General features: G+C 35.7%; 1 protein-coding gene and 1 long non-coding RNA gene across 2 annotated transcripts in view; both read right to left on the bottom strand.

Annotated features, from left to right (window-relative positions):
- Nucleotides 1-17,469, bottom strand: part of CSMD3 (CUB and Sushi multiple domains 3) — an 888,294-nt gene that overhangs the window by 282,510 nt on the left and 588,315 nt on the right. The window contains exon 24 of the mRNA XM_005869050.2: nt 7,059-7,215. Coding sequence (XP_005869112.1) covers nt 7,059-7,215 — 157 coding nt within the window. The remainder of the gene's footprint in view (nt 1-7,058; nt 7,216-17,469) is intronic.
- LOC106726576 lies at nt 11,540-11,871 on the bottom strand. The gene is made up of 2 exons (XR_001362639.1): nt 11,827-11,871; nt 11,540-11,626 (listed from the first exon to the last, which is right to left on the bottom strand). It is a non-coding gene; the product is annotated as an uncharacterized LOC106726576 (long non-coding RNA).

Genomic DNA, 17,469 nt, shown 5'->3' with positions numbered 1-17,469 from the left:
ATATACATATATAATACCTCCTAAACTGTCTCATCTTTTTATTTTTTTAATGGTATGTTTGTTATAGAAAATTTAAAAAAAAATAATGACTGGGGCTTGGTCAGTAAAGCAGCGTTGCTAAGATTCAATATAAAAAAAATTAGAGGGAAAGTATAAGACATGCGAGGGAGTGGAGGTCAGAGGAGCACTTCTGGCTTTCAGGAAATCCAGTTCTGGGAAGCTGCTGCCACACACGCCCAGGTGCCAGCAACATAATCCAGCTGGAAGATGCTGGTGGAAAATAATGGCTTCTCCACTGATCACACCTTTCCGCTCTCAGGGGACTGCCTTTAATTGGCAGATTCTAAGCAGAGATCTTCGCTGGAAAGAATATGGCAAATGTACTGCCAGGTTTTTAATCTCTGCACTTCAGGATGTGCTTAGAAAGGCAAGGATGGACAGACTTTTGCTTGTATATTTTGTTTTAGAAAACTTTCTCCTACTTAAAGACATAGTTATTCTAGGTGACAGTTTTTTTTCCTAAACATTGTCAAGTTTTGCTGTTCATATATGTCTCTAATCTGCCAGACATTAAATTTTATGTAAACAGTAAATTTGTAGGACTTTAAATATTTATGTTCAAGATTCACAGAACTTTTGGGATGTGAAGGCTATAAAAATGGTAATGTCTCCTTTGTTATTCCAGTAGGAAGCAAGTACATCCAATATTGTCTGTAAATTGATAATCAAGACATATTTCTTTGATATTTTAGTTAGAATATATTATACTACATAATGCAGCATAAATCAATACTTCCTTTATTACTTGGTTAATTTCAAGATTTAAAGAATAAAGGAAATGTCAAAAATATCTGTCTTAAGTGGTTTATAGGACATAGGAATACATGGAATAATTTTGTTGCTCTTTTATAATTTAATTATTTTCTACTTGCATTTGCATTAAATAAGTTATACACTAAGAATAAAATTAGAGTTAATAGGTCATCTGATTATTTTTCACGGTTAACATTGCCAACAACATACTGTAATGAATTTAAAGAGTTTAAAGAGGGTAATTTCTTACATATGTATAAGGCTAGTACACAAGAAAAGGCATCAAACATTAGCTAATGCCCATCTTTAATTTGAATATAAAATTTTAAATGGCCATGTTGTGTAGATTATTGAATCATTTCAAGTAACAACAAACAACAAACAATAACAACAAAAGCCTGGAAGGCTAAGAGAGTTCAAATATAGCTGAACTTTTCTCTTGCAATAACACATATGTCTCAGGCATTTTAGTAAATTAAATGTACAGAAGTGATAACACGGGGACATCTGAACCCAGGGGCACTGCTAATGGCTGGACATATGGACATTACCAGATCAGCTTTAGAAAAGACAATGCTATAACCCATCCTAAAGGTATAATTTAGCTCTCTAATAGGATAGCTTAAATATCTAACTCCTTTCTACTGAATGAAAGTGGGGTAAGTACAAATGAAAAGCTAAAAGAATTTTCAATGAAATATATCTTCAAGAGACAGAGTTTTAAAACTTAATAAACACCCTGAAAGACACTAGGAGTATGTCATGACCCTATAGTGCATTCGGCCAATAGGAAAGCATTCAGATACTCAGGAATAAAATGACAAAAGTTGCTTTGGGAAGAAGTGCATTAACATTTAAAAAATTAATTTTCTTTACAATTACATCAGTGATAAGAAAGAGCATTACTTAATGGAATTTTCCAAAAATAAAATTTAAAAGATGCCCAGTCAACATGGCTCATCGAACTATGAAGCATGAACCAGAAGGTCACGATTCCCAGTCAGGGCACATGCCCGGGTTGCAGGCTTGATCCCGTGTGGGGCATGCAGGAGGCAGCCAATCAACGAAGTCTCTCTCATCATTGATGTTTTTATCTTTCTCTCCCTCTCTCCCTTCCTCTCTGAAATCAATACAAATATATTTAAAAAATAAAAAAAAAACTACAACAGGTTAGGTGCAATATAGTATGGTAATTAAGAGCATGGATTCTAGAAGCAGCAGAGCTCCTCAGCTCTGTTTCCATATCTGCACTTAATAACTATGTGACCTTGGGCAAGTCACATAACTTTTCTGTGCTCTATGTTTCCTCCTCTTCTTGTGGAATACAACAGTACCTCACTCATAGGATTGTATCTAGCTCTAGCAAGTGGTAGATAAATGTCAGTTATTATTTTAAACCCTCACATTTGACATGATAATTATGAAAGTCTCTGTGCCTTTAAATAAAATCCAAGCCCGTACACAGTCCATCTCCCCTCTGCCTACCTTCCAACTTTACCTCTCACTTTGTCCTGTTCTCGTTGATCCAGCTCCTGGCACACAACTCAAGGCCGGGCCTCTCTTAAGCCTTTGCACTTATCTGCCCTCTACCCCCAGATCTGAATGGGGGTTCCCCTTCTTTTAATCCAGGTGTCAATTCAGGTGATACTTCATCTGAGATGGAGTCCCCGAGCAAACTAGTTACAAAAACCCCATATCCTGTACTATCTATCCTATTGCCCTGTTATAAACTAATTCTAGGTGCAGTTCCCTTATCGTTTGTTCATATCTTTATTTTCTGTCTTGTCCCAATAAAACATTGGCTTCATATGGACATAAACTTTGTCTTATTCACTGTTTTCTTTATCTCTAGATCTCAAACATTTCAGTGGGGAAAGACAAAATTTAAACCTATGACCAAATAAGTAATCTCAACAATACATTATTTCCAGTAGAGGAGTAAAAGGGAAGACAAGTCACCGAATAAAAAATGACATTTTTACAACTTAGCCTTCAGAGAGAGAAATACAATAAAAGGCACCAGGTTTTAGAAATGCATTCTTGAAATGTGCAGTGAGGAGCTGAAGGAGTCTAGTCAGAATATCCTATAAGGATTTTCCAAATTATATTAGAGTGTTACCCAGAGCAGAGTAATGGTTTAGCAAGGATACTGTATTGAGACTTGAATTTCTGATTTGTTCTGCCAACTTTAGGAAAAAGGAATGATAATGTTTTCCCTATTTTACTCCCCTATACCTTCTCATAAAAACAGCCATGCCTTTATGGGACACAGAGAAATTAACAACTAATTTGTGTTATATAAAGCACCTGAAAACATGCTTCATCTAGAATAGATCTTTATTTGGGTGAGTTTCAGATTTCTCAAGGGCAAGAGTATTGATGGCCATTATCTTGAGAAGAATGGGAAAGCGATCTGACTCAAGGAAGTAATTGCTTCTGCGAGGCCGGAGGGATGGAGGAGCAGTGGGAAACCCTGCTGCCGTCAAGGTCTGACCGAGTGTCACAGAGATTTTATATTTAAATCTGCATAGCTGCTCCCACTTCAACTGACTAATCACACTAGAATTGACTGAGAAACTTATTTGGGAGTAAAAGACTAAATAAGATTCTTCTTGACAATTCTAAAGGGTAAAGACTAAAGAAATTTAATTTGCTTTAGGAAATAAAGGGGTGTGACAAAGGGTGTAACATTTTCTCCCCTCAAGTATATCCTAGGTATGTATATAACTTATCTATTGTGGCAAGAAAGTGAGACAAGCCCCTTGTTTTCTTAGCATAGTAAAGCTAATATTAATAATGTGTAAACCAATGCTTTTCCTTTCTAAACACCAAAGATTCTCTGGGCTTCCATGACACCGTTAATCATGGAAGCATATATTAATACAATACCTTTGGAGATATTAATTTTTAGAATATCTGCTATAGCTGCACCTGATAGTAGACACTGTAAGTTACCTTTTCACTATCTCTTTTCCTCTTCTTCCTCACTAAAACAAACCCCTGATTTTGTTACAAGCAGTTATAGAATCATATCAGACAGTGTATTATGATGGCCTAATACTAAACCATTTAGTCTGCCAAATACTTCATTTCCTGGGGTGCCTTCTAAAAAAACTTCAGGCATAACCACATGGCCCAGTTTTAGACAAAAAAAGAGAGTGTCTAACAGAGGAATGTGCATTCCTGATAAAAGGAACGCGTGTGATTGGCACTGCCTGTTCTCTCTTTCTTCCTGCCTTGAATGTGTCTATCCTGTGACCATGTCACAAGCACGAAGAGAAAAAGTGAACACTAGGGAGGCCACAGTAGCAAGAAAGGGGCAAGACCCTTACTGACTAGTTTGAACACTTGTGTCAAACCTACCCGTCATCTTTCTCATATACATCCTTGTTGTTTAAGCCATTGGAAGGTTTTCCATTACTTTAAGCCAAAACCAGCCTCTCAGTCACTGTTCTCACTATTTGCTATTCTTGGTGATTATATACATAACGGAGCAAGAAGACAATTGAAAGGAAATGAACCCCAATGGCCTGTTTTACAATATTTCTTTATTTTTATCCCAGCCAAATGAGGTTCTGTCTACCTCAAACTGAAAATAACCACACAACAGCAAGTGTTACTAACTCAACAAAACGGACAATAGAAAGATAGCTAGAAAGTGACTATCATTTGACAGTGTGTCTTTACACAAGGGTGGTCTTAAAGGCCTCTTTATGCTAAGACTAGAATTATGAGAAGCTAAGTAAGTGGGATTAATCTGAATTGTATCATATGCCTTAAAAGTGCTTAATATGTTCTTTTTAATCTTAGTGCCTTTCCTTGTCCTATTCTCTTTGCCTGGGATACTCCCTATTTCTTTCTGTGACCTACCAACCCTACCTTTAATACCACCTAATTCAGGAATCCTTACCTGACCTGCCCACCTTAATGTCCTCTCTCCTGTCTCTAATTCTCTTAATGGCAGAGGAGGAGTTGAATTTAGGAATAGCTGGACACAGGAATTCAAGCACAAATACAGTTGTTGCTGCTTCATTTTTCCCATATATGAACACCTAGTATATTCTCTCGTTAGGAGATGAATTATTGCTGCTAAGAATTTTATGAATATTTAAATTATGTGGCCTAGTAGAATCTGCTGTATCATAAAGGCATTTTATAAACACAGTATTGAGACCATATGTTAATTTTACCAAAAAATATGTAAATAGATACAATTGAACTAAAACAGACTAAAGGCATTATGAAGGGAAATGGCCCTGAAGAACTATGCACATTATGTTTGCAAAAAATATAACCACAGTACAGTGTGATAACTGTCATATTAATTGTAGATATAAACACATATTTATAGATATACCCTTTTAAAAAATAATTGCTTTTATACTTTCTTCCCAAATTCTTTAGCTTCCCATCTTCATAAAAACGTGCTAAAGGATGAACAATTAGAGTCCTTAAAAAAGAGTGACTTCAAATATTTGCTTTTTAAGGTTCCTCTTTTTTGGCATCCAATACCTCATGCCAATGACAATAAAGTCAATGATTTTCCTCATCCCAGATTCCCAAGCTCCCCATACAATTTAAAAATCCAGGTATGTCACCCCAATAAATTAAATTAAAGAATCCAAGTATGTCCTACAATACCCAGTATCTTTGCATCAATAATGTCAAGTTGCATAGAGTTTAAATATCAGAGAAGAAAATGTCTATTTCCTTTATGAAACCCATTAACATTTTAGACATGGAGAAATGCAAAATGACGCAGAACAAAGAAAGGCCATTATATAAACACTGAGCCATGACTTGAAAAATGTCAGCAGCCCTGTTAGAAAACAGAAAGGAGGAGAAGAAAGCATATTTAAAAATATTTGCCCTTCCGAAGAGATCACATCAATTATATTTGAGCAATAATCCTCAATACCATTACTTTTAGTCCATCAAACAGTATTCTTGTAACATAAGTTGCTTGAATATTCATTTGTCTTTGCAAGGACTTCATAAAAAGATCACATTAAACACAGAGTTCTTAGGATTTAAAAATAGGTATTTAACATTCATTTTGTTAATTTATTTTTCCTTCATGTTAATGATGTAACAATTAAAGAACAAGTAGAAAAAGCCTTGACATAATCAGGGAACAAGAGTAAGCTCTCAGTATTATACACCAGAATATGTTAATATAATGAGTCATACTCTTCTGTCTACTATTTCAAATTTCATTAAGAAAGAATATTTTCACAAATGATTATGATTCATATCCCCTTTAGAATTCCATGTGAATAACTTTAGTGCTTTACCTTTTTAATTTCCCTGTTTTCGTAATAGTTTCCACTCATCTGACCTCTTGAGAAAACTTAGAGTGGTCATTAGGTTTTTTTTTCAAATATTCTAATACTAAAGATTCCTGAATATTGCTACTTAATTTATTTTGCTATATTAAATGAGTATTCTGAACTTCTAAGAATTTATTTGATCTGATGGTAAGTTTATTAAACACATATAACCACGTCAATTTATCTGTGCAATTTATCTGTACAGTGTCTTACACAGGGTAGAAACTCCATGAATATATTATTTGAATATAATTTATTGTTCATTGATGAAATTAGTCTATTTCTTATATTTTGGCAATTGTAAAATTAATTCATATGACAATGTAATCTACCTACCTATGATTCTTGGTCTTTGAACTGCTACCTGTTTAATTGTCAGACTAGTTGTTTGAGTATAATAGAGTAGGTTTTTATAAAGTTATTTTTAATAATGCAATTCAACACAAAAAAGGCAAAACAAAATAAAAACTTAGCTACTCTTTAGTGTAAAATCACCTGAAACCATCATTTATCATCAATAACTGTCCAACTATTCTATCATATACAAATTGTGTGTGTTTTGCAATTACAGGTGGGAGCCAAAATATTGGATTTCTATCTACTAAAGAGTTTAGTTGTATTTCAAGTATTTGATGGGGAGAATAGTGCCATTTTGAAAATAAACAAATAAGCTCAAAGTCACAGATTACTTAACCTTCCTGAACCTTAGTTATTTCAAATGTAAAACAGCAACAGTTAGAATATATGTAATTTATGGAGTTATTGTTAGGATCAAATGCAATATGTATGTAGAAGGCAGCCGCAAATTGCAAACTGATGATCAAATGTTGGATTTTACTTCACCTAGTATACTTCAATTATTTAACAGATTCTCAGAATTAGTGTTTGACAACTTTATTCTTCCAAAATACTTACTGGTATAGACAAGTTGAAAGCCTTCATCTGTCCCTTCAGAATCAGAATTAAATTCTAGCCAGAGCTGATTTGAAGTACTACTAAGAGTCAGTCCTCGCATAGACGCTCCAGTGAAAGCACCTAATAGATGAGTCGTTTTATCTTTTCCATCATAAATCTGAAAAATATATTTATAATTAAAATGTAAATGTGCCAATAATAACTAATTCAGATGATGTATTTATATCTACATAAAATAAAAAATTATCATAATCTTCCTAAATAAGTTTACTACATGTTTTCAAAGGAAAATTACACATGTATATTGATTCCTGTAAATATCAGGCTAAGTGTTAAAATTCACATGGGTAATTTTAAAATTCCAAACTCAGTAGAAGATAAGTAATACTCAAACCCATGTTATATAACTTCTCTTATTATGAAAGCAATCCTTTCTTCTTCTTTTTTAATGGCAGACTTAAAAAGCTGATATTAACTACAAAGAGATTTATTTCCAAGGTTGGTTGATTGGTTGTTTTTCTGCAACTTGCTCAAGGGGACCAAACACCTGCTTTTCTAATAATATAAATCATACAAAATGTACATGCTTCTTTTTCAATTTCTATAATTTACCCATTTACTTTAACTTACCTAATTTTTACATTTTTAAAAAAATATATTTTTATTGATTTCAGAGAGGAAGGGAGAGGGAGAGAGATAGAAACATCAATGATGAGAGAGAATCATTGATTGGCTGCTTCCTGCATGCCCCCTACTGGGAATCAAGCCTGTAATCCAGGCATGTGCCCTTCACCAGAATCAAACCTGGACCCTTCAGTCCATAGGCCGATGCTCTAACTATTGGGCCAAACCAGCTAGGGCACAGTCTTAAAATATTAATTTAGAACAGTGCTAAATGCTTTTAGAAACTAATTTAACAACTCAAAAATATACAAAAGCAAAATTGATAAGCTCCCAAGTATCCCTCTATCATTCTCATTCTCACTGCATTCTGACTTGCTTTTCTTTTATCAATACAGTCTAGACATCTCTTCAGGTCAGAAGATAAAGAGGCTTCCTTTTGAACACTGTGTAATATTTTTAAAATATATTTTCATTGATTTTTAGAGAGTGAGGAAAGTAGAGAAAGAGAGAGAGAAAGAGAGAGAAGCATCCATGAGAGAGTGAAGCATAGACTGGCTGCTTCCTGTATGCCCCCTCCTGGGGACTGAGCCCACAACCCAGGCATGTGTCCCAACTGGGATTCAAACCAGCAAACCTTTTGGTGCTCAGAACAATGTCCAACCAACTGAGCCATCCCGGCCAGGGCAGGGTAATACTTAATACAGTGACATTACCACAACTTGCTGTATCATTCCCATATTGATGAATTCAAGTTGTTGTTTTTTTACCACTAAAATTAATGCTGAAATAAGCATTTTTTATATAAACTCTCATTATTTGGTACTTGTATTTCAATAAGACTTTATTCAAAATATGGTATTTCTGGGCTAAAACGTATTGCCAGATTATTTTCCAAAAAGTGTGTAGTAATTAAACTGAAGGTTTACCAGTAATGCATGTTAGCACTGCTTTTCCTTAGAAGCATGTGCTTTCAATGTGGGGTTATTACCTCCAAGGAGGTGGAAATTGGCTCTTGTGGGTCATAAACTCTTAGATATTATGATGATTTGTGGTCCTACAAAGATCAACTCTATCTTACAAATATTATTCCATAGTATTTAGTTTCATGGAGTTGGGGTTGAGAGTTCTTAGGTGAATGTTATAGAGTAGAGAAAGCTGAGAAATACTCCTCAAAGTTATTTGTCTCTTGCCTGACATTAGAGTAGGAAAGTGGATCACTAAACTCCTAATCTAGTGATCTTGCCAGAGCAGCAATGTTCCCCAAAGTGGTATTTATGCATTGTGTTAAGTACTATCCTTCTTGACCCAGAGAAAATTTTAAAAAACGATCCAATATTTTCTGTTATTGGAGAAATATATTTATTTCGAGTCTTTCTATTTTTTTTAAGCTAGCATAATACTTTTTTTCAAAAGAAACTTTCTTAGAAACATACTTTTAAGAAATTATTAAAAGAAAAGGCACTAATGTTAAAAATATATAACAGGAAAAGAATTATCATGTGCCCAGCTGGGAGGAGCTAATTCAACACTTAAACTCACTAAATAAAGATTATTTAATAATGTACAGTCAAAAGGTAGAAAACAAACACTAAAAGAGCACTACTCTATCAACAAAGTAAAATGAAGCATGATCATTCAACCGTGAATTTTAAAAGAATGTATAAAATTATTAAATCCAATGACACAAGTGTAAATTAGGAAGGCTTTAAAAAGATAAGAGTTTTATAGTAATAATCAAGTCAATGCTTTTAACTGGTAAATAAAATCCTTCAAATGTATTCAAAAACATATGGAAGCATACAGGCAACAGGGAAGGACAATGTAGTATAGTAAAAAACAAATTACTTTTGAAAGAGACATGAATATAAGCATAGAAGTAAGAGGATAAAAGAACCAAAATGTACTTTCATTTAAAAGTAAATTTACTTTACAGAGTGATTATTGGGTCTAATCAGAACCATACAGAACTTTTATTTGAGACTGTTACTTCTCATATTTCTATTCTTATTAAAATAAGGATCTTTACGAATATTTTTATTTACTTGGGCCTATTTTTCTTTTTTAAAATATAATATTTTATTATTATTATTTTCAGCATATATCTTAATATCTATTTTTTTCAAAAAGCTAAAAGAAATAAGATAACTGTATAATATTATACTTTTTAATTGGAAATGAATAAATTCTTGGTGTTTCCCACAGAAACATTCTTAGTTACTTAGCACCTAATTCAGATAATAAAGACTTACTTTTATGCCAAATATAGAATTTCAAATCAATTTAAGAATTAATAGTATGAAAGTCATTGAGCCCTTTTATAATGTTAATAAAACTCTTTGGTAAGACTAATTTGTTAAAAGGTTGCCATTTATCTCGTAGTTTAACACTAGAACAGACTAAAATTTAATATTGCCATGTTTCAATTACCAAAACTTTTGTAATGGATCAGGGCTTGAAATGAGTTATGGTGTATAGACTCCTAGGTTCGAAAGGTCAAACCTTATTATGATGAACTGATGATCAACATTCAAAACTGTTGTTAATTTTATAATGAATGTATGTTATAAAATATATGCTCAGTCATTTCTCCAATGAATTAGCAAGAAAGGTGTTATCTAAATTTAAGAACAGATAGTACATAAAAAAGTAAGAGAGAAATTACACATGTACTTATGTATATGAACATTTGAATTATTCCTACTCATGGACATTACAAATTTAATGTTTTGTCATTTGTTTTATAGGTTGATTTGTAAACTTAAATACATTTTTCTAACAAGGTAAGGAAGATGTCAAAGTGTGAATGAAAAAGAATGTTTTTCAATGGTCAATCAAAAAGGACTCTATTTGAAATCTTACGTTTTTTCCAAAAGTAATATGAAACAAAGCAGAGAACTTGTATTCAAAAATATTTATGTCTCTGAAATAGCTATATATTGTGTCCTCAATTATATGAGCCAGCATATTCTAATAAGGGAGTTGCGGCACAATGAAGGGTCCACTTTTCAGGGGCGTAAGCTTTATAGTTATACTAGAGGCTCGGTACACAAAAATTCTCTCACAGTCCAGGACCCCTCAGGGGATGTCCACCTGCTGGCTTAGGCCCGCTTCCTAGGCCTGGAAGCCCTCAGGGGATGTCTGACTGACATCATTAGTGCTGCCTAGGAGGTGTGAGAGGCTCCCGCCACTACCACTGCGCTCATAGCTGTCAGCCCAGCTTGTGGCTGAGTGGAGCTCCCCCGTGGGAGCGCACTGACCACCAGGGGGCAGAGTCTGCATTGAACGTCTGCCCCCTGGTGGTCAGTGCGCATCATAGTGACCAGTCGTTCCACTGTTAGGGTCAATTTGCATATTACCCTTTTATTATATAGGACTAGAGGCCCGGTGCACAAAAATTTGTGCCCTCGGGGGTAGGGGGGTTCCTCAGCCCAGCCTGTGCCCTCTTGCAGTCTGGGACCCCTCGGGGGTGACCACTTGCTGGCTTAGGCCCGCTCCCCGGGGGAATTGGGCCTAAGATGGCAATCAGACATCCCTCTGGCAGCCCAGGAGCCTTTGGGGATGTCCACTTGCCAGCGGGGAGCATACCTAAGCTGCAGTTGGACATTCTTAGCACTGCTGAGGAGGCAGGAGAGACTCCCACCACCACTGCTGTACTGGCAGCCATCAGCCTGGCTTGTGGCTGAGCAGAGCTCCCCCATATGGGAGCACACTGACCACCAGAGGGCAGCTCCTGCATTGAGCATCTGTCCCCTGGTGGTCAGTGTGTGTCATAGTGACCAGTCATTCCCAGTCTTTCTGCTGTTAGGGTCAGTTTGCATATTACCCTTTTACTATCCAGCCTTTTTTTTTTTTTTTTATTCTGGGATTTATTTATCTTCTATAGCTGTCACTGGAGCTGAGAGCCGGCTCCAGCTCTGAGCCCACTGCCGGCTGAAAGCAGATACCTAGGGTTTGTTTAGCTTCTATAATTGCAACATTGTTGCATCTGGAGCTCAGAGCTAGGCTGCTGCAGGTGGGGAACCTTGGCTTCCTCCATCACTGGAGCAAGCAAGCCTCCTGCTCACTTCAGCTGCCTGGCTGCCGGCCACCATCTTGGTGAGAGCCGGCTCCAGCTCTGAGCCCACTGCCGGCTGAAAGCAGATACCTAGGGTTTGTTTAGCTTCTATAATTGCAACATTGTTGCATCTGGAGCTCAGAGCTAGGCTGCTGCAGGTGGGGAACCTTGGCTTCCTCCATCACTGGAGCAAGCAAGCCTCCTGCTCACTTCAGCTGCCTGGCTGCCGGCCACCATCTTGGTTGGCAGTAAATTTGCATATGCTGCTGATTTGCCAATGGGAAGCGTAGCGAAGGTATGGTTAATTACCATGTTTGTCTATTATTAGATAGGATAACAAACTTGAAGCCCCAACTCTACCACTGAAGTTGTAAGTCCTGTCACAAATCATTTTACATCTGTGATCCTCAGCACGGGAGAGAGTGAAGGGTTTTTTGAGGCCTACCACAGCACTTTATACTAATGAATATTTAGAGAGTGATTTTGAGAGGGGTGGTAAAGGATTAGCAGTGAAAAACAAGCAGAGCTGATAGATATGTGTGCTAAGCGGATGTGCTGGAAAATATTTAGCTACCAGGTCTCAAACAAATAAAATTGAGGAATGTATATATTCATGCACAGCATTAAAAATAACTTTTATTGACATAAAGAGAAGTTGACAAACTTTTTCTGAAAAGAATAAGATAGTAAATATTTCAGGCTGCTGGGGTCATAACATTTCTGTTGCCACTACTCAATCATGCCATTGCAGTACAAAATCAGCTATAAACACTATGTCAATGAATAAACATGGCCTTCTCCTAATAAAATTTTACTTACAGAAACAGGTCTTAGGCCAAATTTGTCCCTTAGAGTGTTGTTTATGAATCCCTGATTTAAGGGATGTGTAGCATGCAATTTACAAATAGTAATAAAATATACAATATTCATTATAGTAAATTCCATAGAGCTAATTGGTTGTCATAAAATGTTTTCAGTGTTTTTTTGCCAAACCTTTTTTTTTTCCTGCAAGTTACAATTGCAACTGACAAACAAGAGTAGAATATGGTTTGATTATTTTTATGTTAAGTTAGATAAAAGTGAAACATCAAAAAATAGCTATATTAGGCCCAGCCGGCATGGCTCAGTGGTTGAGCATCGACCTATGAACCTGGAGGTCACGATTTAATTCCTGATTGGGGCACATGACTGGATTGCGGGTTTGTTCCCCAGTGTGGGGCGTGCAGGTGGCAGCCCATCAATGACTCTATCAGAACAAAACTGATTTCTAAATGATATGAGCAACTTTTCTAAGTGGAATAATAGTTTTCAAATACTAGGAAAAATATCTTCTCAATTTTTTTGTGCTATGCACAATGTAATTTCTATAGACACAACACATCTCTAAGTATAGATATGAGCAAAACAATAAATCTAGTCAGTATTTGTGGTGTTTGATAATGTCTGCAGTATAAATGCCCCTATTATTGATACTATTGTAATTTAACCTAGTTACTAACAGCTGGAAAGGAGTAAAGGGAAGGCCAAATAGTGCAGGCATTCATTTGTGCAGCTTTGTCAGGAAGATGCATTATAGAAGCATGCCCAGTAAAGTCCAGATGAAATAGGGAAGGTACTTTCTGTCAGTCACAGCTGGGAACAGATCATGGGTGAGAGTTGGCCTGGCCACTGCAATCGCAGGAAGAAAGGAGATGTTTCATTTCCTAAACAAAGGACTTCTTTCTCCTGGCTCCTGGGGCTCTTGGGACCCTTGCTGCAGGGGTTGTGCTCCATGAGCTCCCCTGCATTTGCCCACATGACCCACAGCCACGTGGACCCCACACGATGGACTGATGGACTGCGACTAGCCTACTGCTGTACCGGATCCAGCTCCCCATGGAACAGGAAGTTTAGACCCTGGCTTTGCTTCTCACTCTACTGAAACCCCAGCTGCACATCTTCCAGGACTGGATCAAGGGAAACAATGCTTTGGAAACTGAGGGATGTAATTCCACACAAAAGAAAGTCACTCATCCTCCCATGTGAGTCTCAGAAAATTCTTTTTCTTGAGCTATCATAAGAACCCCGCCCTGAGCACGTATGTGGGAAAAGGGATGCCTCCCTTTCACTGATGACACTATAACCAAGATCACACTATCCATGTAACGTCATTGAATGCAGAGTTGGGAAGAGATGCACACTCTGACCTAGTATCTCCACCATAGAGATGCAATACACTACACAGTGAGCCTAAAGAGCACAGATAATAGTAAAAGTAGTAAAACAATTAGGAAATTAAAGTTGTACTTATTACCTTTGCTTTTAATATAATTTTAATTAATTTAATTACAATCTAATTTTTAATAATGGCTATGTATAACAACTAGTTCACAAAATTACTGACAGTTTAACAACAGGCGCTTACAAGTGGCACTCCCAAAGACTCACAGGCATGTTAGGAAAAAGCTTGAAAATAATACATCTTAGAAAACAACAGTAACAACACATTAATAATCTTCATATCATACCCCTAAAATAGGTTATTAATCAAGCCCTTCAAATATTGACTTTTTCATAAATATGACATTAATTTTCCTAACCCTTGTTTTTTGGACTCTCAAAATCAATTTTGAGTTATTTTGCTGGCTCTTTTCCATAATCATCCATTTAGTCTATTCTGCATAAGAAATAAGTCTTTCAACTACACAATGCTGACTGTGGTAGAATGATTCCCTTGAATGTTGTCTTTGCTAAACACAGCAACAACGAAAACAAAAACAGTATTTCTGATTGGTATTCAACTTTCATGCTATCAGGCTGACAATGGGAACTATTCATTGTTGATTGTTTAGAGTCTACATCTAATTAAATATCTCCTTTAAATGTGAATTGAGAGAATTAATTACATCACACATTTTGCGTAAGGGTTTGGAAAGTTCAATATTCTTGCTGATTGAAAGGAATCAAACCAAAGAAAAATATATTCATAATTCAAAACCTGCTGATCATCAGATAATCTGGAGAGTTTTATAAAAATACATGATCCTAGGTGTAGACTAACTGAAACAGTTTCTCCAGATCTAAGGAGTCAGAAAATCTGGTAGTGATGCCAGGAATAGACTACCTAGAAGGGTCATATGGTCCTCTACACTTGATATAAACTTTACTAGTGTGGTTACAAATAAAGTAGTGTATGGAAGGAGAGGGGAGGGTGAGAGAGTATGAGTGAGTAAGTGAGCAGCAAAATAGATTGTGAACTCTCAAAGAGGAAAAGTATGTGTGTGTGTGTCTTTAGATATAGCTAAATACGTACACATATTTTCTATTGTGATTGTTTTTGTTTTTATTAGAACCCAATACAGTAATGTTATAGTTTAAGAGAAACCAGAAAAAAAAACCACCACCTTGCAAACTCTATACTCCAATCTAAATATATATAAAAGCCTAAGCGACCATCTGACCATTCAACCATCCGATCGGTAAGCTATGACACGCACTGACCACCAGGGGGCAGACACTCGACACAGGAGCTGCCGAGCTGTGGTGACTTGGCAACTGTAGTTCTTGGGGGGCACACCCGGAACCAGAGAAGAGGGAGCCCGATTCCAGGGTGTGTCACCCAAGAACTGCCTTCTTGCAATTCAGGAACCCTCGGGGTATGTCAGAGAGCGGGTTTCAGCCCGATCCCTGCAGGCCAAGCCAAGGGACCTCACCTGTGCACAAATCTGTGCACCAGGACTCTAGTAAACATTATAAGAGAATTTAGCCAATCCTACCACATAAACAATGCTTTTAATTTCTCTTGGTCAAGAGGATTCTATAATGGCCTATTGTTTTACTTATTTCTTCTTATTTCCTAATCTGAATCTCTTAAGAGAACTGTTTCTACTAGGTTTAGAAACTGGCTTTGCTTCTATCTCTACTGAAAACCCAGCTGCACATCTTCTAGGACTGGATTAAGGGAAACAGTACTTTGGAAACCCGGGGATGCAATTCCACACAAATAAAAATCTGGGGAGTGCCGGGGATTTGGGATGGGCTCTTGTGGACTAGTTTGCAGTTAAAGCAACTGAACTTTTATCCTTAGAGGACTTTGGAGTCCAAAATCTGAGAATTTTTCATTTTTGCTTTGGAGGGTGCATCTGACTGCTTGTGCATGTAGGTGTCTGAACTAATCATTGGTCTTGGGATTAATGGGAGGAAAAAGGTAACATATAAACATTTTACATCTTACACTGATGGACAGACCATGAAGAAGTCAAACTTGGAAGGTAAAAACTCATCCCAAATCATCTCTGTAGAGTGGCTTGTTAAAGTCATTTTTAAATAACAATTTAGAATAAATCCCAGGCAAGACTAGCAGTAGGGGGATAATAGAATTGATAGTTTCTATTGTAACATTGAGTATATTATATTTTCAACTTTGGAAATTATTCTAGGAAAATACCAAAAAAATCTTAAAAAATGCTAGGAATATAAATTTTCATTCCTTCATCAATTAAACAAAAATCATTATTTAATTAAATCCACTATAGTGCATTAAATTGAAGTTTTTTCTTTTCTTTCTTTCTTTCTTTCCATTATCTCTCACCATCACATCCCCTCACATAGTCACTATTACTGAGGTCCTGCTCTTTCTCAAGGTAACACATGTCACAAGTGCATGTGAAATTCCTCCAAACAAGTACGGCATTAGAGAGCACGCTGAGGAACACGCTACAGCAATTTTATTTTTATACTGCAAATAATAAACATTATTCAGTATGGAAAAGGAATCCATACATTTCAAGCATCATAGAGAGAGCAGACAAATATTTTAGGAAGGGTGGGCAAGTGCTGCCTGACTTTAACACATAAATGCATGTTTATTATTGTTGCTTGTGTGATACTGACTAGTGGCTGTGCTTACCCTTCTGATCTATGTCTTGATACATTTTTTCTCGCATAGTTAGCCTGATGGAGAAAAGGGCAAAACACAGGAATGGACTTAAATTAATACTAAAATTCTATATAATTAGGTGTAGTGCAGGAAGTTTTCCCATGTCTATACAAATCTTAGGTGCATATAGTACCGACTGTGTTAGGGAATCATGAATTATCATCATAATGATATTCTTTTTAAAAGAAGAAAATAACCAACAATCTAAAACCACTGCTTAGATAAGAATCTCCTGCCAACATGAGATGATATTTTTTTTCAATATTTGTGAAAACAGAATTATGTTGAATTTCTAAGTTGGCTTAAGAAAATCTTAACATTTAGGAATAAGGCTTGTAATTCATTTTAAAATATTTAAATCTGATTTTATGGAAGTTTCATTTTTATTATAATCATGTTTATAAATTATATTTATCAAAACTATACTTTGAAAAATATAAATCAGCAATTATGGAAATACTTATTTGCCTAAAATTATATCTCTTTAATTAATAATTAATTTTGCACTAAATGTTTATTATCAACAAAGTTAATTTTTATGAAATAATTTCTAAACATTGAGTTTTTAGTTTTATATGGTTATGAAATGAGTTTTATAGTCATAAATGCAAAGAATTATACGTGTCAACAGAAATTGTGACTTACTTAATAAACATCAAAATAAAAACATATTATTACTATATTTCTTAAAAAAACGACCATTCATGTGTTAACTATGATTTTTTGTTGTTGTTGTTGTTGCTCATAAACATTTTATTTTCTTTTTATTTTCTTTTTTTTTGTCAAAAGTTTTACATATGTCTCCTTTTTCCCCA

This window comes from Myotis brandtii, unplaced genomic scaffold (assembly GCF_000412655.1).
Source record: "Myotis brandtii unplaced genomic scaffold, ASM41265v1 scaffold285, whole genome shotgun sequence".
Taxonomy (NCBI): Eukaryota; Metazoa; Chordata; class Mammalia; order Chiroptera; family Vespertilionidae; genus Myotis; species Myotis brandtii.
This window is presented reverse-complemented; position numbering and strand designations above follow the sequence as displayed.